General features: G+C 41.5%; 1 protein-coding gene across 1 annotated transcript in view; it reads left to right on the top strand.

Annotated features, from left to right (window-relative positions):
* The window catches only part of zfpm2a (zinc finger protein, FOG family member 2a), a 114,808-nt gene that overhangs the window by 69,894 nt on the left and 21,553 nt on the right, over window positions 1-23,361 (top strand). Inside the window, exon 5 of the mRNA XM_035671552.1 lies at window positions 859-970. Coding sequence (XP_035527445.1) covers window positions 859-970 — 112 coding nt within the window. The remainder of the gene's footprint in view (window positions 1-858; window positions 971-23,361) is intronic.

The following is a 23,361-nucleotide window of genomic DNA, read 5'->3' as shown; positions in this document are numbered from 1 at the left end:
CACACACACACACACAAAACACCACCAACACACCTTTTAGCAAGAAGCAAAATAAAAGGACACCAAAATAAATTAAAACAGAATAGAAAATCATATGAGGATAAATAGAGCAAGCAAATCTGGTGACACCATGGGAATCTATTATGGTGGATGCTGTACTCTATCTCCCTGTTTTTATTTTTTATTTCCGAGAAATAAAACTCCACGTTTGACCTCTGACCGAGAAGAAAAACGACCTTACACATTCAGAATAATTTTTCCGGCATATTATAAAAACTCTAACCTCAATCGCCCTTTGAAATGGATACTGATTCTTTAAATTCTTCCCTGCTTGTTTCAGGAAATAGTGAGATCCTGGCGATAGCGAGGCACAATGTGCCCAAAGTTCACCGCTGAACACTCGCTTCCTTCTCTCTGAAAGTCACCAGCCTTTTTTCTTCCTTTCTTTCTTTCTTTTTTCATAATTCCCAGACACCTTAGATGTTCTTCTTAATCTAAGAGATCTGATGCTGAATCACTGGGTTCAATCCTGGTTGATTATTCTTCCTTTTTGATACAAAGCAGGCTCTTACAGCCATTTGTCACCACTCCAACCACTGTACAGCCTTTGTCTGCAGGCCACCACACTCACACACGCACACACACAAAACCTGCCCAGATTCTCGAATCTTCCTAGCAATGTAAAAAAAAGAAAAAAAATTGGATTGGGGTGGACTTGAGTTGCATGCATGTATAGTTTCTAAAATTGTCTGTTATGGCCATTCAGAGCAGCAGAAGAGCGTAACTCAGTGGTTATTAATGTTTCTTTAATCACCAAAATAAGCAAATGATTAGTGTTTGTTATCTGTCCCCGTCCAGAAGACGAAGAGCACGGTCCCGGTGGTGCTGAGCGCCGGCCCCAGGTGGCTGCTGGATGTGACTTGGCAGGGAGCGGAAGACAACAAAAACAACTGTGTGGTGTACAGCAAAGGTAAGCAAGCAGCGCCGGCATCCCGTTATCTCTCCGCAGCGCTAACACACCACGCCACAGCACCGCTGCAAAGACACTGACAATCCTCCATCCACTCCACTCCCTCCTGTCTTTCTCTCCGTCTGTCTTCTCTGTCTTTCTTTTACCTTTTCTCCTTTCTTTCTTGCTCTCCTTGTTTCTCAAAGTCACAGACACTCACAAATAATTGCACATGCACAGCTGCAAGGACACACATACATGCACACGCTCCCATATCTGTTTTACTCCAAAGAGTAATTTATATCACTAAAACTCTGATTAGGAACTGAGAAACATCACTTGACACACAAAGTTAATGGTCTTTAGATTTCACAAGGTAATTAATGCTCCCTTTTTTTTTCTCTTTTATACTAAGTGAAATCCCTATCTCGGCGCAGATAGCGCACAAGTGGAGATGGGTTTGCCATTTTGCTTCATTTGTTCTCTCGCTAATTCAGCAAAGCTTTAGCTGTACATCTGTAATAAATCAGACATACCAGAAATGGATTTATGTAAATATGTGGAAAGAAACGCAACATATCTGTCAGGAAATCCATGGTGTTTATTCAGCCTTGACCCTAAAAGCACAAAAACCCAAATGACACACTGTCATAATGATAAAGTCCTCGATCTGCTGCATTATGTCCAGCGAACCCTCATTAAAACAGCCCAACGTGGATCTGTAGAGAGGCCCGGTTAGTTGCAGATTGTATGAGAAGATGCTTAAACTGTATACAGCACTGACACCACAGTCTGTAGCTTCACTTCTCATGAAAGCAGCTATAATTGGGTCTTGACGGGTGTTAACCAGAGAGACACAGCAAAATAAATACGTAAATAAAGATGTGTTTTGGATTCCAAAGGGTGAAGGGAAAGGGCTCCATTTATCACTTTTCAAAAATGATTACCCCGTGACAATACCCCCAAAGCTGAAATGGAGCTTCTTCTCCCTCAAAGTGAATAAGTGGCAGGAGTGGGATTTGCAACCCGGATTTTCAGTCTCCCAATTCTCATCTACTAATCACTAGACTGCACTGGGGAGTTATCCTCTTAACCGGCTACTTAACTTTGTGCTCTTTATCACCAAATCATTAAAGTTTTGATAAGCTGTTAAAGAAGATTATGCACTTCTTTAAAATCTTCTAATCTTTTTGCTCAGAGACTGACTGTATGAAACAAAAAAGGGGGTGCAATAACAGGATTTCTCACTTTTTTGTTAAGTCTAGAGAATTTCCTCTGCCGCTCTTCATATACTTGTATCCTCGAGATACCATCACACGCAGCATCATCACCTCAGCTGTGTATCACTGACAGCTCCTTTGTTTGTCCCTTCCAGTTTGACCTTATTAAATTAAACACAATAACATCTCCAGACGTCCCCTTGTGAGAGTTGTACTGCGTTGTGCTGTATAAGTTCATTACAGTAAATCCTCCGCAAGAATCTTCACACGCTTGCCAACTGATGATAAACGATAATAGAGAGAATGCTGAATACAAAGAATTAATTTAAATCTCGGAGTAGAAGTTAAATATCTCTTGTCACCTCACAGTTGATGCGCCTTAGACATTACTAAGCTGGAAAAACAGCATATAATACAGCCGAAATACACCATTCGGTTCTCTTCATTTTTTAATGTGTTTAGTTATGGAAGTTTCAGACAAATTGTTAATTTTATTAAACTAAAAAAATCTTGATTTTGCACATGAAAACTTTTCACTCTGAAACAATTGCTACAGTAACTATGTATTATTAGTATGTAGTATACTATGATACCACAAGGCACAAAAAATTCAGGCTGTGATTCCATACTTGACTCGAACAGCTTTGTAGCAACTTTGCCACAAAGCTTTGGATAAATTGGTTGGGTGTCCGTTTTTCTCGGCTCTCTATCCCAAATTGTTCCACATTTTGCTCCTGGCCACTTTTTTTTAGGCAGACTGGGAGTAAGTTCAGAAAGTGGTGAAGTGTTTGATGCCATCCAGCCGGCTGGACTCTTGCGTCTAGACTGTGACTTGATTTATAACGCTCATTCTTCTTCATCGCCTCTTTTAAATATTCCAATCTGTATGTGTGGGCACCCTCTGGAGGTGACATTGAAATTGAATGTCAGGGTGCTGAAAATATCAAATCTTTGTCAAATTCCACTTTGAATTCGGCCTCTTTGCTTCAGTTTTGAAGCAGTGCTGGAATTGTGTTTATCGTGTCGACACTAGCGTGGATCGACTAAAGGACAGGAACTTTCTTCCCACCTCAGAAAGCTGAGGCCCAGATTGTTTATATCTTCACCCCTGTGCTGTTTCTCCTCTGAAGGCTGCTTCATTGCTCCCTGAGATGCGTTACTTATGGAAAACAGTGAATATCTCAATGCACAGTATGCTTGCAAAATATGTTTTGGCTCACGTTTCAGTGGTCTCGGCTTTCTTTATGGCTGCCTGCAAAGATAGTAGCAGTTCACTTTGGATGCTTGCCAGTGTGATTCTATGGGGGAGTATCTCTAAGTAAGGACTGGTGATTGGTTTGAGTGGCTGTAGCTTACTGTTGGGTGTTCTGTCCTATGATTTCTGCATTACATTTTGTACAACTGCTCTTCCCCTGTCCCCGAAACTTGTCATTCAGGAAGTCTGGAAATATGTGGAGAGGGAGAGAGGACAGGAATCAGCAAAATGATTCCTCTGAGAGTTGTATTCCAGCAGTGTGTTATGTATAATACATGCACCGGAGTGTGTAACAAGCAGCAGGGTGGTGTAGTCAGGTCCCCCACGGGGCGCCCCTGGTCATCAGCACCAAGACAAGCTAACCCTATAGTGTCAAATATAGATTTTCCCCCCCTATTTTTGGGATCCTGCAATCCCTGTTGCTAGCAAAACTATGTCTTCCCTGACAATTTGTATTCTGTTTTCCTGTCTGTATCATTTTATCCAGATGAACAGAAAGACAGGAGCATTTTATCCATTTAAAAAAATTAGAAGTCAAGACCATGAGTAACATTTGAGGCATTTAAATGTCTCAAATTAGGATTCACAGAGCTATTTCATGAATATAAATTCTTCTTTGAATTCCCGTTCTCAAAATGAGGAGCAGGAAGAGCCCTGAAGTGGAAGTGGAAAAGTGCAATATCTGTTTTTCCCAGCCTGTCAGCATGGCCCTGTTTGTTTTACATTAGACTCCCAGGAAGAGCCTTAGCAGCCAGCCATTACTAAAACTCTCAACTCTACTACTGCGCTAACTCATTATCGAGAAATCCACCTGGAACTCCCACAATGCTCTCCTCCACACTCCGACAGTTTCTTTGAACCGCTGAAGTTATAGAAACAGGCAGCAAGTCTGCAGAGTAATTATATGTTACAGTAATGCTAGAGAGAGAGACAGAGAGAGAGAGAGAGAGAGAATGACAGACAGGGACCCAGAGAGAGAGAGAGAGAGAGAGAGAGATAGAAACCAGTGGAGAATTTTCTGTACAGATAAACAACAGATTGATAAACAATACAGCTGGAAAGTAGGAGAGCTTGACAGAGAAGAGATTCATCCCCATTTTGATTTTTTTTCTTCTAACATCTCCCAGTTGAATATGTTACAAATGAAGGTTCTGTTCAAATGCTGCAAACCTGCCTGACTGGGAATTTTAGCAACTGTTCAGTGAGCCAAAGTGACCCACCGTGACGTGTTTTTAAAGCTTTTTAAAGGATAAGTCTGGTGTTATTCCATATTCAAGCCCATTCGTTCCTACTGAAGATGTAAATGTTTAAAGAAAAAAAAACACATTGGTTCATTTTTTTAAATGGGCTAACCATTTCCTAAAATGGCTGGGCACTGTAGTTTTCAGCAAATGTTACCCAAACAGTGGTAAATTGTGCATTTCTTTGGGACTGTTTTCAGCAGCGGATTAATACACATTTACAGCAGTAGGATGGTGTATGTGGGACTGAAAGATAAACTACAGTGCCCGTGTTCATTGTAATAAAGGAACATGCCACCCAGTGCAATGGTGTGACTAAACTATGTGTTTTGTTTTAAGTTTTTGCCAACAATGGAGCTCTGTGGCACAGAAGAACACAGTATATCTGCCTTTGGCTACACAGGCAATACTTGTTCAGTTCATTTTTGGTTTTGGTCTTTTATTAAATGGGATTTGTTAAACGTAACAAAAAATACAGAATACCACCAGCATTAAACGTTAAAATGTGTGCATTTTTGACTATTGTAAAGCAAAATTAGATTGGATTACTTGTTATATTTTATCATATTTGCAAAGGACATTTTAAATTCCTGCTGTATGTTACAGCCACCTTAAATAAAACCTCTCTGCAGTCTACATTTGCTGAAATCAAACACAGTCGGATCTGAGTGTACGATTAAAGTGTCATTTTTAGGTCTAGAATACAATATATGACTTCATTCATTCTCAGCGCGAGCCTTCATTGTGCTTACCCCATTGTTACCTGATATCTGAGCCCATTGAAACTATACACACTCAATGTGACCACATTATGTGGCATTATTCAGAGGTCACCTAAACTTTTCAACTGTAAGCCTCTTAAGCCAGACCACATTCAGATACAGCATGTCCAATAAGTCTCCAGAGCAACTTAGCCCATTGTTCGTGAAGAAATTGACCAATGTAACTAGGCCGTTTTACATAAGCCCGGACAGTGCCGAATTAGCCAACTCGCTGTGTCTTTGTATTATTTCATATTCTCTAAGTCCTCACAATCAGATCCTTTTTTATGCCTTCATTTGCTCTTTCCACTGCTCCAGAGCTGTAGACCTCTGAGGCATACGATGAACTAGCATGACCTGCCTGGACAGATGCAGTATCTATTTGATCCTTTTTTTTTAATAAAACCAGCCTTACAATATACATTTTTCCACCAGAAATGAGAGCATAAAACGGCACTGTTTCCTGCACTGATCCCTGGCAGCATGCAGCATTAAACATTGTGAGGAGAGGACTCTTACAGTTCAAAATGTAATTGTTCATTTCAACCCTCCTCTTTTAAAATGACTGCGGCGAATAGGAGGTGCGAGGGTTATTATCTCTTATCTGGGAACATAGCGAAATAGTGTGACTGAATAATAACTAAACAACTGACACAATGTAAAAATTTCATTATCAGTGTATTAAAACAAAATTGTACCCTAAAGGAGTCCCCACCACAGCTCCGAGCAGCCGACTAATTATGTTTAATTAAAAGACAACAGATCAACAGAATCGTTTTCATTAGGAAATTATTAATGATTCCACTGCAACAATAATTGATTGCACTGAGCCACGCGATAACTCGGTACGGTCAGGCTGGAGTGAGCCGGGTGGAGAGGAGTGGCTGGTTTAGGCATTTGGCAGCTGTTGAGTAGCGTGTCTTGTAGCTGAAGCTTCCACATTAGCAATTGAGGAGAAGTTGTAAAGCTGGCTTTGTGGAGAGGAGAGGAGGAGGAGGAGAGTGTGTGGTGGGTTAAGGACAGCAAAATCCAAATCATACGGCGATCTTAGAGGACTTAACCATCCCACACATGTATTTAGGAGCACAGGCATTCATGCACACAAACATTTCAGTACACATGACTGAGACGGAAACACACACTCTTATTATTGTCCCCTGTCTCCGTCTACAAACATATTCAAGAGGGCGTTTTCTCTCTGTCTCACTCGCAAGCACATACGCGCACACACACACACACACACTTTGCTGCTGCTCCATTCAGAGCCATGTGAAAGACGTCAGCTCCAGACGCTTCCTCCGACAGCCTTTTATGTGCATTGTTCTCCCACCGCGCAGGCAGTTTCCCTGCGCTAGACAGTATAGCACAGCCACCAGACACCACATTCTGCCACAGCACCCACATTCGCTGCAACCACACGCACACGCACAGACCAAACGCCATTACCGAACATTTGCATAATGGCTGCTGACACATATATGTCCATCTGCATTCAGCTTAGACTAAGCCTTAAGACAAAAACAACAATACAGGGAGAAAATGTAAAAAGAGTGATGGGCACTGATGAGGGACAAGATTGTTCTTTTCACCATGCAACTTTATATTTTGTAGCTGTGGTCTGTATGCACATTTTTCGAGTATGTGCTTGTGATTTGTGTTGTGTGTGTGTGTGAGTATAGCTGGTCGTCCTTGTATCAATGCCACGGAAGGTGTCAGGCTAATGAGCGTGGGCTGTCCTTAGAGCAGGAGGGTTTGGGTTGTGCCATTCACTCTGCATATTTAAATGCCTTGTAGAGCTTAAGTAGGCCCACTTTTCCATGTCAGGGCAGCGTTCAATCCTGCTGCGACCATTAATTATGATACCATTGTGCTCCAGTGTGGCTAATAAGAGTGATGTATTGCACCCTCGTGGCATTATAATCATCTGAGTGAAGTACCTGGACTACACTGAGCTCGCTTTAAGCACCGCGTTTAAAAAAAAGAAAGGAGGAAAAAAGAAAAACAGTGAGTGAAGAGGAAGCTTCTTCCCTCCTCTTAGTCAATGCACTGCTGGCCGCATTGGTTAATGCTTCAACATGAGAGTGTGTCACAGATTTAACTTCTCTATAATTGTATAATCAATGATGAGAAATGCTTTGGTATTGATCATGCAGGAAGGCCGATTTTGTGTCGGGTAGTGAAGGCACACACACAGTCACTTGTGCTTCAAACACTGCAGGTCCACAGGCATCAATGATGTGTCATTATTTTTGACCTTTTTTTTTACTTTCCCATCCATACATGTTCACTCCTCTTATCTGCACTGTATAAGAATGTTACATTAGTTATCTGCATTGCTTTTGCTGAAATCTTTAAGCACAGAACTGTATTTTGAGGAGCTGCTTCTTAATATTTGGAGCATGTCTCCTCAGTTCTGAATGTGTTCAATACAGATGGGGGGGATCACATTTTATTACATTAATCACTGCAAGTTAATGTGATTATATGTGCTTTATATTTCCCTTCTTAACTTCCCTCCCTTAACACCATAATCAATGACCGTTTTTATATTCATTGAAAAATTCTGCGGATATGAAAATAAGCTTCCGCAAGGTTTTTTAATCTACTGAGGGATCTTGAGTCAGTATAATTATAAAGTCCATTCTGTGTGTGTCTTCTAAAAGCCCTCAGCCTGCTTTTAGACCTGGGTATGATGCAGCCCACCGCCCCCATCTCTGCTGTGGTAAGTAGGTGTGAAAAGCATTGTCAGTGTGCTTCAGGATAAAGCCCTGCTGTTGGATGCCATTGGTCAGAGTCAAACCCCCCCCACACACACATGCACACAAGATCCAGGAGCAGGTTGAGAAGAAGAGTGTGTGTGCGGGAGAGGATGTAGGGGGTCGTGGAGGGTTGTGTGTGTGTGTGTGTGTGTGTGTGTGTGTGTGTGCAGGGATAATCAGAGACAAAAGCTGAGAGCTGGAGAGAGGGGCCATTCTGCACATCCACACAGCTTTTTTTGGAGGGGGGTAGGTTGGTGCCTTTTTATCAGGCTTGAGGGGGGTCACAGTGTGTGTGTGTGTGTGTGTATGTGTGTGTGTGTCAGAGAGAGTGAGCAGGAGAGATGGAGGGAGAGAGATAGAGGAATCACTGGGGTGGAGGGGTGTTTAGATCGTCAGTCAGCGTGATGGAAAACCACACGGTTAAAGTCTCTCTGAGGGTTGACACAGGACTGCAGCGAGTGGAACTAAACAAGTGAAACTGAGTCTAGGTGAAACTCTGATGCACTGAGGGAGAGAGGAGGTGATCATACTATGAAAAAAAAGGAGGAGGAAAGGGGAAAAAAAGAACATGACTGTGGAAGAAAAACACTGATGCAGCCTTGAAATAGAAAAACATACAACACTGACTGTTACGATGATGCCACTAGTTTAGAGAACAGAGTTAGAACAATTTCATTTGAGCCTCTTTGTGGCTGGTGGAGCAGGACCCATTTTTCCTTTGATAATGTACACCCTTGCAAATCAATTTCTAGGTTGGGCAAAACATAATCAGATTTTCTCTGAAGAAATAGCTAGACACATTACAAAATTGTTTTGTGGGGTCGTCTCTGTGTTCATGCAAGAGAACTCGGCGATAACCTTTATACATACCTTTGCAGCTAATCCATTTTATTGATTGTACATCCACCTGCGTGGGAAAAAAAACATAGCCCCATAGTCTTTTAAGCACCATATCAGTGTGATATCACAGTTTTTCTTTTCTCATTGCAACGCACAGAGGAACACAACTGCAAGACACCTCTAGCATTAGTACCTTATCTGTGGGTTGTTTTATCATGCTATCTGGTCAAGAGATCTTAGCTATTCCACCCCTCTTAAAGTCAAGTGCCATGGGTAAGGACACAGGGATGCATGAGGTAGGTTCAACAATAAGCTTTAAAGGTGTAGTTAGTATAGCAATTGTGATACATGATAAACATGAAAATTCAGCTCGAAGCATGGCCAAAACATGTTTTGTGTTTGAATCATTTGGCGATAAATAGATGGTTGGTTTTTGGGAACCAAGTTTGGTTCAGGACTGGGTCAGACTGGGAACAAAATTTGGCCCTGTCAGTTTTTTTGTCTTGTAACTTTAGTTACAATGGACAAAGAAACCATGGACAGTGCTGTTTGTTGTGTGTAATGGCCATGCTATGCATGCAGCTAGCAGGATTTTGTGTGGTACTGGCGCTGGCACTTTTTTCAGTCTTTTATCAATTTAATTTGTATTTTCAATTCGAACTCCAAGCAATGTCCAAGCTTGCTTCAGGATGTTAATTTTTTGTGTAAAAGAACCCAAAAGAACTAGGTTTGGATGGAGACTGTCCTAACCAGCAATGACTGGAGTAGTGTGAGGCTTCTTTTAACCACAACCATGACCTTTCTCTAATCTTAATCAAGCAGTTTTAGTTGACTAAACGTATCCCAATCTTAACCATAGATGGTGGATAAGAAAATACTTGTATCTTATATGACTATTGTAACAACAAACAACCCTAACCCTAACCCTATGAAGGCTTGTTGGGCATTTTCTTTTAAAATTTAAAAAACATTAGACATAATCTGGATGGTTTGCAGGATTATCCCATTTTAGATTATGTCTAATATTTGTAATGAGATCTTGGTATATGATTAGAAATCAATATCGGACTGGAATACTAGAATTGATATTGGGAGAGAAAAAGTTGGATCGATGAAATAAATTATGAATAAGGTATGGTTAGGGTTAGGCAACTAAAAGACTTGGTTAAAGGCAGGCAAGCAGACATATGGTCGAGGTCAGGGAGGGTTGTGGCTGGGGTTAGCTAAAGGGCAAATGTTAATTGCATGTCTGGGAGGGACACAAACTCTGGTCTCCTGTATGAAAGTCTGATGTGTTACATCTCCACCATCATGACCTCATTTCTGCCTGACTACATTTAGGGCACACTACTTCATGCAGTAGCACTGAACGTTGGAAATTGATGGAAATGGTCAACTGTGAGATGAGTAATCGTCCAATTCAGACGTAATTCCCAGGAATACCGGGCAGCTCCAGATCAGAAAACATGGACTTTTTCAGAAGGCTATGACAAGCAGCTTGTTTTGTTATTTAAATATATAGACTTTTCGTTCTGACTTTAATTATGGCGTTGTTTTTACATTTTAGAGGTTTTAAGACTTAAGCCTTGTGTCTGTCTTCACTGTGACAGTGATATTGGCCGCTTACGAGCTAAACCCTACCTCCTCTAGGTTGCTTTAGTGCCTGAGCTCTGCTGACCTCTGCCTGTCGGCACTGGGTGACAGAGATGGGTGCCCCTGTTCCTTGTGTGTACTTAATGTGTGTGTGTTAGAGAAAGAGTGTACCGAGCGGCGGGCGAGCAGACAGGCGTGCTGTAGGTACAGTAGTGTGGAGGACTAGACATCAGTGTCGTCCAGGTCAGACAGGGCCATCCATTCTCTAAGCCCCAGGGAAGAGAGAGAGAGAAAGAGAAGGAAAAGGAGAGAGAATGGGAGAGAAGTGTGTGTGTGTGTGTCTACAGAAAAAGAGAGATGGGGAGGGGGGGCACTGATGCACTGTTTCTCTTAACTCTGTCAAAGCCACTCCATTGTGCTCCCCCGTGCAGTGAGTGGAAACCAATCTGTCATCGCTCCACTAGCCAGCATACTAGAAGAGGGCTAGACTGCTGGAAACACAAGTCTATTCAATGTGAAATGTAACTGGAATCTGAGCCCCTTGGATAGCTGGATTGAAAAAAAAAAATTGATGTAAGATTTTTGAACCCCGCTCTCCCACAGACTGTGAAATGGAAGCCGTGAGTACAGTATTTGGGTCTGCGCGAGATAGGTTTCAGTCTCATATCTCTCTCTTTTTCACGGAGAGGTGATTGACATGTTTTGTTGATGGAACTCTATCCAAACCATGTGAGGTTTGCATAGGCATGAAGGGCTCAGTTAAAACCTCAGACAGACATCCTCGCTCAATATTACCCAGCAGTGCTGGCCTCCTTTGTTTAAGATTTGATTTTCTTTTTTTCTGGCATTGACAATATTTAGACAGTCGCAGTCACAGAGGGGTGACTGAGTAGAAGAGACTAAGTCTTCAAGTGGGGCTGTGAAGATTCCAGCCTCCTTTTTGCCAGTCCATATCCATGTTTTCCTTACACCTGTCATCTATAGAAACCGAGCATCACCTGGCCAGCACAGAAAACATGGCCACCTCTCCTGATGCCCTGAGCTCACTAAGCCTGCATACTGTTGAATAGTAACTACTAATGCTATGTTCCGATGCCATTTGGAGTCACTTCTTCCCCTCTCCTTGCAGGAATCCCCCTTGCGCCATTTTCCCTGTAATCTCCCCACTCCTCTCTCTTATGGGGTGGCTCACCCGCTGCTCCCACCACTATTTCACAGCCCTTCTCCTTCTTACAACCTGCACCTCCACCATTTTAATCCCTTTGACCCAAACCCTGTGTGTTTCCCTGTATCAACAGCTCCTGGAGATTACATCCTGCCTGCCTCCTCACCGCTGTGTGCTTCAGTCACTGTGGCTGTAGCTTGCTAGTGCATGCTAGGGTCTTAGTCAGACACTGCTGGGTGTGATAGCCACTGTGGCTAGTTAGCTCGGTCGGGGTCGTAGCCAGAGTGCAGGCAGATGGAAGAGGAGGTAGAAGAAGATGCACTTGGTACAAAACCAGAGCAGGATCAGAGATGTGGGCTATCAGGCCTCAAGTTAAAGTTTGTTCGGGTGATAAGAAACAACACTTTGGGAAAATAAATGTGAATGAATTAATATTTTATTATTCCTCTCAACTACTCTCAGTGTTCCCTTGAGCAAGACAGCTTAACTCCATCTGCTTTACTGGAGATATTCAAAAGCCAACAGTTCTCCAGTTGTATTGGAATAAAGTGGCGAAGGTGTGTGAATGTAAAGAGTAGAAAGGAGCATTCTCATTTCACATTCCCCGGAGGTAAAGAGATAAATCTTAATTTTTTTGCAAATACGCTTAACTGACTATTGTTTCTGGTTTTCAGGCATTGAGCCGAAACATTCGTGGTTTGAGTCAGGTTGGGGACCTTTGTTAGTGTTAGTTAGAGGCAAGTTAGTTGTTCCTGCATTCTAAGTATGAACTTTTTAAATACATCTTCCTTTGTTTTGTTTTATTTAGAAAAATTGAGGCTTCACATGAATAACACCAAAAATAATCCTGTAAAGGACACTGCACACAAACCTAAGTGTGAAATACAAAAGTGTCCAACAGTGATAACGGATCGTGCAGACAATGCTTTGCACCATTCCTATTGTTATAGTGCACTAAGACAAAGACATTTGTGACACCAACATCATAATGCAAGATTTCTGGGTAATGGAGTGACTCAAACATTCAAATGTGACATGTGCTGCTGCCAAAGCTGGAGGTAAAACTGAAACTGTGAATAATTGAAATGATATAGTGTATGCTTAATTAAATATAGTTAAAACACTTTCCAAGGATACCAATTGGTCAGACAGAACTGAAATGTGAAATGTGCATTAAATAATGCCTGAAACATGTAGATTAGTTCTATTTAATGTAAGCACTAGGTTAAATCACTCAGTATGAGCGTCATATAACTTCAAAGAGGTGCTGAAAGAACAGATACAGAATACATATGTGATGTTGAGAAAATTTGTTTCCCTAAATTTAAGCTACTTTAGGGGGAAATTAAGAGGAAATCAGGGTTCAGGAGGTTAGGGGAGTTATCTTGAAACAGGCTGTCAGGATCCTTTATTGCTTCTGCATAGCTTGTCAGAAAAGTGAAGCAGCCGTCAGGAGAGTTAGAGCCGCTTCTGTCGTTCTGCTGAGGAGCGGTCTGTGCTCACAGAGGGCCCCTCCTCTTTCATGTAGTGTTTCTGGTAATGGGTTAGGGCTTTATTGATGTGAACTTATGTGATCATTGCATAAAGAACTACCATCTCTCTCTCTCTCTCTCCTCTTTCTCTCTCTCTCTCCCTCTCTCCTTCCTGCTCAGTTTTCCTGTGGGCCACATTAAATCAAGCCTCCGACCTAGACTCTAGTTAAATTAAACCCTATCAGCATGTTGCCCTCTCATATCGGAGAACAGGCCTTTATATAGACGGCCTGTAAATGGTGATTAGTGAGTGTTTTGATTAAAATTCAACCACATGTGTGATACTCTGGTGGAGCCAATCACCTCCTTCTCTCCCTCCCTCCTTTTGTCTCTGCCTCTCTGTGCATAAACATACATTGAGACATATATGCACACATGCGTACACACAAACCCTCCCTCTCTCCCTCCCTCCCTGGCTCTGTCTGGCCTGTTCTCATGGCTCAGCAGAGTACAAGGCTGATTTAAGGGCCTTTACAAATGGGAAGGTTGCAAGTGAAGACAAAAACCAGAGACAAATCACACCACAGCAGTCTCAAGGTTTCTACTAAACCTATTCAACTGGAGGGGAGCGGCAGAACAGTGAAAAATATACACACACTCCATCCTGTCAGAACGCTTTTGGCTTATCTTGAGTGACTGTCAAGGCTGGAAATATCAGGGAATGGACAGAAATATATAAAATTAATAAGCCGCTGGATGTTGTCGGGAGTTATGATGCTTCATAAATCCTGGTTTGATCATTGCGGACAAGGCTTAAACCCACAGCTTCCTAATGCGCACAGCAGTGTTTTGGACTGGATTTTATTCTGTTTGGGAGATAGAAGCCCTTAGCTGGCAAAAGTAAGATTTATCATCTCCCTATCCCCCCCTCTTTCTTTCATGAGTGACAAATATTAAAAAGAAGGCCTGAGGGAAGTTGGCAGCCATTACCACCTTTAATAGAAGGGCACAGGCGTAGCAAGGTGAAACTGGGGCCAAAGGCAGAGAAATGCTATTCACAGAAAAGAGAGAGAAGCGGGAGAAGAGGGAGAAATTGGTACTAACTTATCAGTTGTACTTCCTTTGTCGGGTCAGGGGTCTTGGAGCTTTTGTTTGTTTGTTTGTTTCTTATACTGAAAGGATGGATGCTATCTCTCCTGCCATCCAAGCGGGTCTGCTCTGTTGAGTGCTGCAGGTAATATTTCATGTCAGGAATTAAGCAAGCTTACCCACCGACTCCTTTCTACAGTTAGACGGCCACCACATCCATCATCGTCCCCTCTTCCTCTTTAGAGCACTGGCCTTAGTGGTGGAATGTAACAAAGTACATTTACACTGTAGTACAAATCTGAGGTACTTGTGCTTCATTTGAGTATTTCCATTTCATGACAGCTATAGTTACTTTACTAATTAAGACTTAAACATATGAAAAATATTTCAACATAATGCATTATAAAAGAAGTAACTACCCAACATATAATTTCCACATATTTAGATTTGGAGCTTAAACAATTAGTAGATTAATCAATTTGTTGATTAGTCAGTCTTCAAAAAAATAATCAGCAACTGTTTTGATCAATCGTTTAAGTCATTTTTAATGCAAAAGTACCAATCATTTTATGGTTTCAGCTTCTCAGAAGTTACAGTTTGTGGCTTTTCTTTGTCTTGAATACTTGAAGTGAATAATTTTGAGGTTTGGATTGTTAGTCGGACAAAACAAGACATTTAAAGGTGCCACTTTGAACTCTGGGCAATTGTAACACACATTTTACAAACCAACAATAATATAAAATAGCAATAGAATTAATATAAATAAATGTATTGATCAAGAAAATAACCAGCAGATGAATCCATAATGAAAATAATTACTGCTTTTATCCCTACATAAAACAGTTAAAAATCACTCCACTTCAGTGAAGTACAATAGTAAAATGCTGCTTAACATTAATGCACGAGTGATGATAATCTAATGATATACTATATAACAGTGTATATATCATTCAATATACTATATACACCCATAGGGGCCATTTCTTTGATAATACCTATGTACTTTTATTTTACAGTCTAGCATTTTTACAGTGTGGTATTGGCACTTTTATGTAAAGGATCTGAATACTTCTTACACGACTGGTTGGCTTTGTCTCGATCACTTCTCTTTCAGGGGCTTTCACGTGTGTAAATACGTCAGTGGAGAAAGAGACTAATTAGACCACCATGTCTAATCTCCTGGGCTTTACCTGTCAATAAAAATGTTGTCAGTGAAGATGAAGTCTCTTTAAATGAAAGGCTTGGCAGTTTTGATATGTAAAACACATGTCACAGTGTTTCAGTCAGTAACACCCCGATGAGACGAGTTGTCAACAGAAGTAAAATGACAACAAAAACATCTTTGCTGGACCAAATCAGAATAATGACATTCTAAATTAAGACTTGTTGTTTTTTTCTCCCCCCTTGTTCTATTTGGGAGAGGTCATGCTTTTTGAACACAAGTTGTAGTAAGTAAATTTATTCCACTTATTTCTTGTAACTGCACGAAAAAGTAATGAGGTGTTGGAGATAAATATATGAAGACAATAAGCCATGCAATCCTCTTTCTGTAGCTGCTTTTGAGTCAATTAGCACATTTCAGGGACTCTGAAGAATATCGCCGCCTTATGTAGCTTCTCAATATGCGGCATCTGACTTTTATCCAATTACATTATGTGAGGTCTGTGGGCACGCCGGGCACAGCGCACATAATGGAGGATGCCATCTTTGGTGTGATATTCTCCAACACTTTTCCATTGCATATGCCTATGGCTCTCACTATGAATTATTCAAAGGCTTCATCCACACAGAAGAGAGTGAGGAACTCGGCTCCATAGTAAACAGATTTTCTGCTCGCCATCCTCACAAATCTGAAGTGTAGGACATTGTAAGTGCCAAATAATTACACGGCGCCACCTTTTCCCTCCTGCCTGAGTTCACCTGGCCTCAGAAATGCATTTGGTCTGAATAATAGTTTGCCATTGGTGAGTTAATTGAAGTTTGGTTGCTCAGGTCCTCCAACTACATATGTATGAAACTGATGCATGAAGATACATGGTGATTCATCTTCCCATGTAATTCCATGTAAAATAATCCCCCATTTAAATATTTCTTATCCCATTTTTTATCTAATCAAGCATATTTGGCTCAGGAAATGGCTCCAATATGGTTACAGAATATTTGTGCACCCTGCTCTTCCTCTGTTGATTTATTAAACTATAATAGATAACGGCCCTAGAGTTTGACTCTGGCTATGTATAATCACTTTAGTTCCTCACTGGCTATTGTGCTGTGAAATAGAAAATATGAATATTACATGGGTTTTAAATCCCTACAAAAATTCTTTTTTCCAGAACAAGAAAATTGACATATCCATTGCATTACTGCAGCGTCCATCTTTGGCTAATAGAGATTTCACATTATAGCGCTCACATTATAGCACCATGAAATATGCTAAGCATTTAAGAAAAATTAACTTTTTAAATAGTCCATCAGTGAAAAAAAAAAGGGGGGTGGCTATGAGATTTTTCCTCTTTCTTCTCTGCTTTGGGGATTTGCCCTGACCTTCAACTGGTCGTATCTTCCAGTGCAGATCTGTGGCAGTGACACATGTCATGTGTTGGAGAGGATTGAGGAGGAAGCAGAGGAGACAAGAGGGAGTGAACTTGGTCTGTAGCCCAGTCAGAGTCGGAGTCCGCCCTCGTGTCAAAGGATGGGCATGTTTGGCCCAAAACACAGACTGCACCTCATCCACTAATCTCAGCACAAAAACACCTTTGGGTGGCTGACGGGGAGGCGAGCTCACACACATTTTACAATGTCGAAGAACACTGAGAGGGTTCAAAGCTGCCCTTAAATTCTTGGGCTGTGGAGAGGAATGGCTATAAGGGGGGGGGGGAGAACAAGAGAAAGAGTGAAGGGGAGGGGAAGAGGAGTGTATCTCCAGATTCTCCTCTTGTAAAGCCGACCTGGCTGAAGCAAAGCCAAGTCTGCCTTTCTCCCTCCTGTTCTGCTTTGTAGGAAACCCTCCACCTTTTCTGCCGCGCTTGTTCTCTCCCACTCAGTAAGAAAACACAAACTACAAAAGGGTAGACGCTCTTCGTAAAGAGGCGACATCTTAAGGATCCCCCACCCCCGCTTGAATCTCAGGTTCGCTATCGTGCAATTGAAAGCACATTATCACATGTGAATGAAGTTAACACACACATCGACCTGCAATGTTTCTTTGCGTCAGTGCAACGCTTGACTGAACACTCCCTTTTCACCCAGACAGATTGTATGAAGGCGGTGGAATAATTTGTTATCGACTCACAGAGGCTCTGAAATTGAGATCAAAAATCAGCAACCCCCCCAAAGATTAACATCTGTATCTTGGTAAGATGGCTAATGTCACATGGTTGACAACTATCATTATGTCCTGGTTACTTTTGACAGTATTTAGCTTTAATCATCAAAAGGCAGCGTTTTACCTTTTGTTGGGAGCTAATTGATAGACTGAGACCTTGATGTTTGTATGCAGCGTATCAAGCAGACACTGTGACTTTCAGCGTGTCAGTAAATAAATAAATCATAAAGTTTGTTTTTCTCCCGAGTCAAAAGAAACATTTTCTTTGTCTTTGTGTTTAGCGCCTTTTGCATCGACATGAGGCTAAAACCCCGAAGACTACAACGTTTAGGAAAGCTCCTAAATAGCGGCTCTGAAGCTAGGTTTGAGCTTTGTCATCACGCTTGAAGAATTTCCTTTTAATGTACTGTAATGTGAAATTCAGTGGGGACAAGTTTAATTGAGTTTTACACAAACCAGTTGGGAGTAGCGCTGGAAGGTAGGTGATGTTGAGGTTTTTAATCTCTGGCTCCGGAGAGGCTTGTTGACGGAGTGGTTCTTTCTCTTTGTGGAGAAAAAAAGAGGAAGCCTAAGAAATGATACATCCATGGATAAAACCAATTGGCAACCCTCAAAGGGACGGGGGGTGATAAGGCAAATCCAGCACTTGTAGAGAAATAAAAGAATCCAACTGTTCATTAAAACGGGAAACAAAACAGGCGATTGAGAAGGAAGGCAGACTGCTCAGTGGAGGAGTGAGTGAAACAGACAAACAGAGCCAGAGATATCAGAGGAAAGGATTGGAAAATAATCAAGGATTTGTGAGGAGAATTAATAAGGAAGATAGGCACAAATAAGCATTTTTTTCTGACTCTGTGCAAAATTAGGAGGGATGGACTACAATTATCAAACAGGGGAAATGGCATAAGCTACATAGACACCTAATTATAAAGGATAACCTAGATATGAAGGTTGCTGTCTTTTTATTTTACACACTTTGACTGTGAAGCAGTAGGGTCTTTTGTGCTCCGTAAACCAGATATTCATTGGATAGAGAATATTCAGAGACTGCTTAATAAAGTGGTATTCTCTTATTCTTTGCCAGCAGTCTGCATTTGTGTATCAAGTATACAATCCATTGAGAAAGGGAATGATTTTAACTTTACATAAAAGCTTTTTTACAACCACTGGAACAGTATTTTAACACCGATGATTATTAGTCCCTTACATTATACAGAAAGTCTAACAACACTAGTTTGTGCACAAAGTAGTTCAAAAAGTCACTGAGAGACCTTTTGGAAGAGTATTTCGTAGTACTGTTTAAATTAGCTGAAAATTGACCTTTTGGCCTTTCTAGTGTTGGATTTAGAATCCAGCCGTTATTGACACAGACAACATTATTGTGTTTTCAAATGTCTTTTGCTGTTTCCCTTTAGAGTTCGTCTCCTCACAGACAACGCACTGGGTATCTCTTCTCAGGACAGGCAGACTTTTTTTTTTGTGATGTTGCCGTTGGACTGTTTATTTCTGACAGTAATTCACCTCCTGGAGGTTAGTTGACTCTATCACCTGATCCAGCTCTCGGTAATGAGGTTTGGAGTCAGGGACTTAAGGTGATACAAACAAAGGGGTAATGAAAGACTCAAGAGGAGAGGTTGAAGGAAAGGCGAGGCGGGAGGGGAGCCGAGGGTGAAGGAAACTGGCAATTAAATAATCAGGACTTGTATGATCGGCCACTGAGACATTCCATAGGTGTTTTGTGTGAAAGAGAGCCATTCATCAACATATCAATAAAAATATGGAGCAGATTATTATTGTGTTTGCTTACCATGGGCCCCCATCGTAAATAATGGGTCTGCCGCTGCTGCCTGTATTAATTATAATTAGAATACTGATAATGTGTATGCTCTTTTATTACGGGAGCTGAATCAATTTTACAGTCTTATTCAGCCCCACAAGGTCACACAAAGTTGCCAGGGTGAGAGATGGCTCCTTGTAAAGCCTTTCTGTAATCAGGGCTGAGGGAAGCAGGATAGAGAAAGACCCAAACTGGTCAGATAGATGTCTCAGCATCTTCACATAGGAACTACTGTTAACTTTTTTACTTTAGTGTCGCAAATTCATGACAGGGAGGGAGCGTTTGGAAACTCATTCACCACATTCATTGATATCAAAGTTTCTTTTTAAAGCTGCATCATTTGATTTGACAACATTTTATTGCCTTACAAAATTGTTTGGGCTAACCTGTTAGGAAACAGTAGACATGGAGTAACATTAGCATTCAGTCTCAAGTCACCAAATTAGTGTAGTTTAATATTTGCTCTCTATTTAGCTCTGTTTTATTTGGTTCTTTAGCTTGCTAGCTGCTCCATTTTGTTCACAAGCTAATCACTAACTTTGACTGCCATTTGTGCTTGGCTTATAACTACAATGTTTATTTTTAGCTGCTGCTATTAAAGATTGAGTATATTAGAGCAGAAATGGGCCATAAAACCAAAACAGTGAGCTAAAAGAGGCTAAAACACTCTATAAAGTTGAGGAGAATTGCAGAATTTGGTGACTATTCTCTGTGGTTTTATCTACGCGGCAACCTCCGTGGCTGGCAAATGAAGCCAACATGGAAGTAATATAAACTGCAGCTCCTCGAATGGCCACATGAGGCTGGCTACTTAAGGGATCAGTCTCCATAAGAACCCATATTAACATGTGCAACTTTAGAGGAGAAATCAACATGTTTACAGCCTGGTACAAAAAATGGGTTTGGTCTCTATAGCTAAATTCCACATTCATGACAACTGTACGGGGGAACATTTTAACATAAAACTCACCCATTTAAATAATATCAAGGTTTAAGGTTATGCATAATTAAGGGCATGGCCGCTTTGAGTGACAGGTGGGTGCTGTCACAGACTGCTGTTTTCAGTAACCATGCTTAATTCAGCCTGCCTCAGCTCCACTCACGCTCCAGGTCTTTGCCCATTTTTGCATTAGCCAGGAGCTAGTGAAGTCGGGACTGCCAAGATGGCGACAGCCAGAGCCATCACTGAGCTCCTCAGAGACCTATGGGCAATGTCACGACTACGTCCATTTTTAATTACACAGTCTACGGTTTCATCACTATGAGCGACCCCTTCCACATTACACTTTCATCGTGAATATTAAAGATATTGATTAATGCAGCTTTAAGGTGGTGACATTTCTACTAAACAAGGATTTATAGCAATGTTAGTATTGCTTATTTCTCTGCACATTGTTACTTTCATTAACCCCAGATAAGCGATTCTGGCATGTGTTGTCAAAGTGGCCCCCATGTAAAACCACATGACAGATTACAAAGAGGCACTGGCAAAATGCTTTTTCACCAGTACGGTTCTTGGTGGGTTTGGTTTGCATTTGTTGACAGTTCACAGGAGAGAGTGTGTTTTGGCCAAATGTAGAATCTCAACTTAGTCTAAATTCATAAGGCACCCCACTGGCTTGTTCCTCTGTTTCCCCCTTCCTCACGAGTTAGACTGTCAGATGGCCCAACAACAATGGATCTCACCAGCCTATCAGCCGGCTCCTACCTTTATAGCTCGCTGCGTGGCTTTAAAGACATGGATTTAGCATGGCTTGGCAAGGTTCAAACCGACAAACCATGCCACAGATTTTTTAAAAATCTACATATCTGTTTGCCCCATTTTCACATTTGAAATGCATTGGGTTCCAAGTTGCCACACATTAAACTGGTCTCCTCCCAGTATGAGTCCAAGACCACAGTGGTTTGTTTCTAATGTGTCTTGTCAGTGAGTCACCTGTTCGAACAAATAAGCTCATAATCTGTACAATAAACATGATCATCCTAATTAATGTTATGCATACACAGGGATTTGTCCAATTAGAGACGCATATTTATATCCATAGGATGTCGTCTTTCTAAATAGCTACATAGATGCGTTGTTATTAAAAGCAACAACCATATTTATATATAATGCTAAATTTGCATTTTATGAATAGTCTGCTCTCGGTGAACAAACATTTCACATATTTCATTCGCTATTGCCTCCTTTTGCACTTTAATAATTGGGTGTGCATTTCCTTTTTAGGGTAAGTTGTTGTATTTTTTTGCCTGTGAATGTTAAAATGACCTTGTGTTCCCCTGTGAATGCGTGCATCTGTCATGAAATTATACATTCCATCAGCCCTCATTGAACTGGGCATTGACTCTGTGCTGCAGACTCAGGCTCTGGCAGTGAATCTTGATTATGGATTCTGTGATATTGTAAATGACTTGAGATTCCTCTGAATGTTTCGGATTAATCGGTTTGTGCAGATGTGGTTCCCTTTTTGGTAGGCGCCATCTTGAACAGTTGCTCATTTCCATTCCGCCATCACATTCTGCATACAAAGCAGATTTCCAGATAGGTAATCCTTGTAAGGTTTTTAGAAGACAGGTTATTAGAGGATTGAGGGCTGTGTGTGTCTGTCTCTGTGTGTGTGTGTATGTGTGTGTGTCTGAAGGAAATTATGTACATTTTTTAAGTTGGTGACAATGAGCTGTGTCTCAAGGCAGGAGACATAGTAACTGTCTCCTTTCACTTCTCACCTAACAACATCCCACCCCCTTAAAAATGAGCACACTCCAGGTACCCAGACACACACACACACACACACACACACACACACAATCCCCACCTGCTCCCCCTTCTCCCTCTCCACCACCGCCACCCAGAATTCTTTGAAATGCCTGAGGCTAAAAAGCTGGTTACTCTCCTCTGGCTTGCAGCTCACAGCTCTAGATTATTCCTGAATGCCAGAGCTGGTCTGCCCCCATCATCCTGCAAACCCTTCGCCCACCCCCCACCACCCAACCCTGTCTTAAACCTGGCTCTACCTGTCACCTGTCAGATGCACCCCACCTTTAAGTGGCCAGTTATTTTCCATTGGTTTTAGATGTCTTTCATATCATGGCTCATTAAAGCGCAGCCCAGTAGGCAGCATATTTACATAGGCTACTGGGGAGGTTTTAATTTGCGTCGGTACAGAGCATGACCGGAACTGAAGAGTGCAGCACCAAAATGACTTTTTCACATGACACACCCCCCCCCCTCCACACTCTTCTGCCGCCACCCTCCCCTTTCTCATCCATTCCCATATGAAAACATGTAGCTGGGCGTAATTGCTTGAACAGGGCACAAAGACGGAGACAGAGCCGTCACCGGGGGGACTGAGGTTTCTCCCAAGCGACAGACCGGGAGGCCAATCAAAGCCAGCAATGAGCAGTCTGTGGTTGTGATCATTCTACTGAATATATACCATTAGACTCTTCAGAAAGTCCCCACGCTTTCAGCCACTGTGTAACTTCCTAATTTCTACTCACTTTGTCTGGCTACTATATTCATGACTCAGTCCAGAATCAGACTATCCTGCCATCTGCAGCTCCACTTTCATCCCAGTAATGGCTGTGTTTATGTTTATTTAGTTAATTAGAGGATATTTTTCACTTTCAAATTTGATACTTTAATCATTGCAGCTGAGCTTGAGGTGTATTTAAAGCTGTAAACAGTTAATTTGCATCATTACATTTCAAATGTTTGTGTCTTGTTTTTTCAGTCTTTCATTAATCTATATCCTGTGCTATACTTCCAAATTAGGTTATAATGCAAGTGCTCTGTTTGTACAGTAACTATGGAAGGGGTGGTTTATTTTTTTGGAGGGCAGGGGGAAGGCCCCT

Source organism: Morone saxatilis, unplaced genomic scaffold (assembly GCF_004916995.1).
Source record: "Morone saxatilis isolate NCDOM2014 unplaced genomic scaffold, NCSU_SB_2.0 Contig24, whole genome shotgun sequence".
In the NCBI taxonomy this organism is placed as follows: Eukaryota; Metazoa; Chordata; class Actinopteri; family Moronidae; genus Morone; species Morone saxatilis.
The sequence above is the reverse complement of the archived record's forward strand: the minus strand, read 5'-3'. Positions and strand labels throughout refer to the sequence as shown.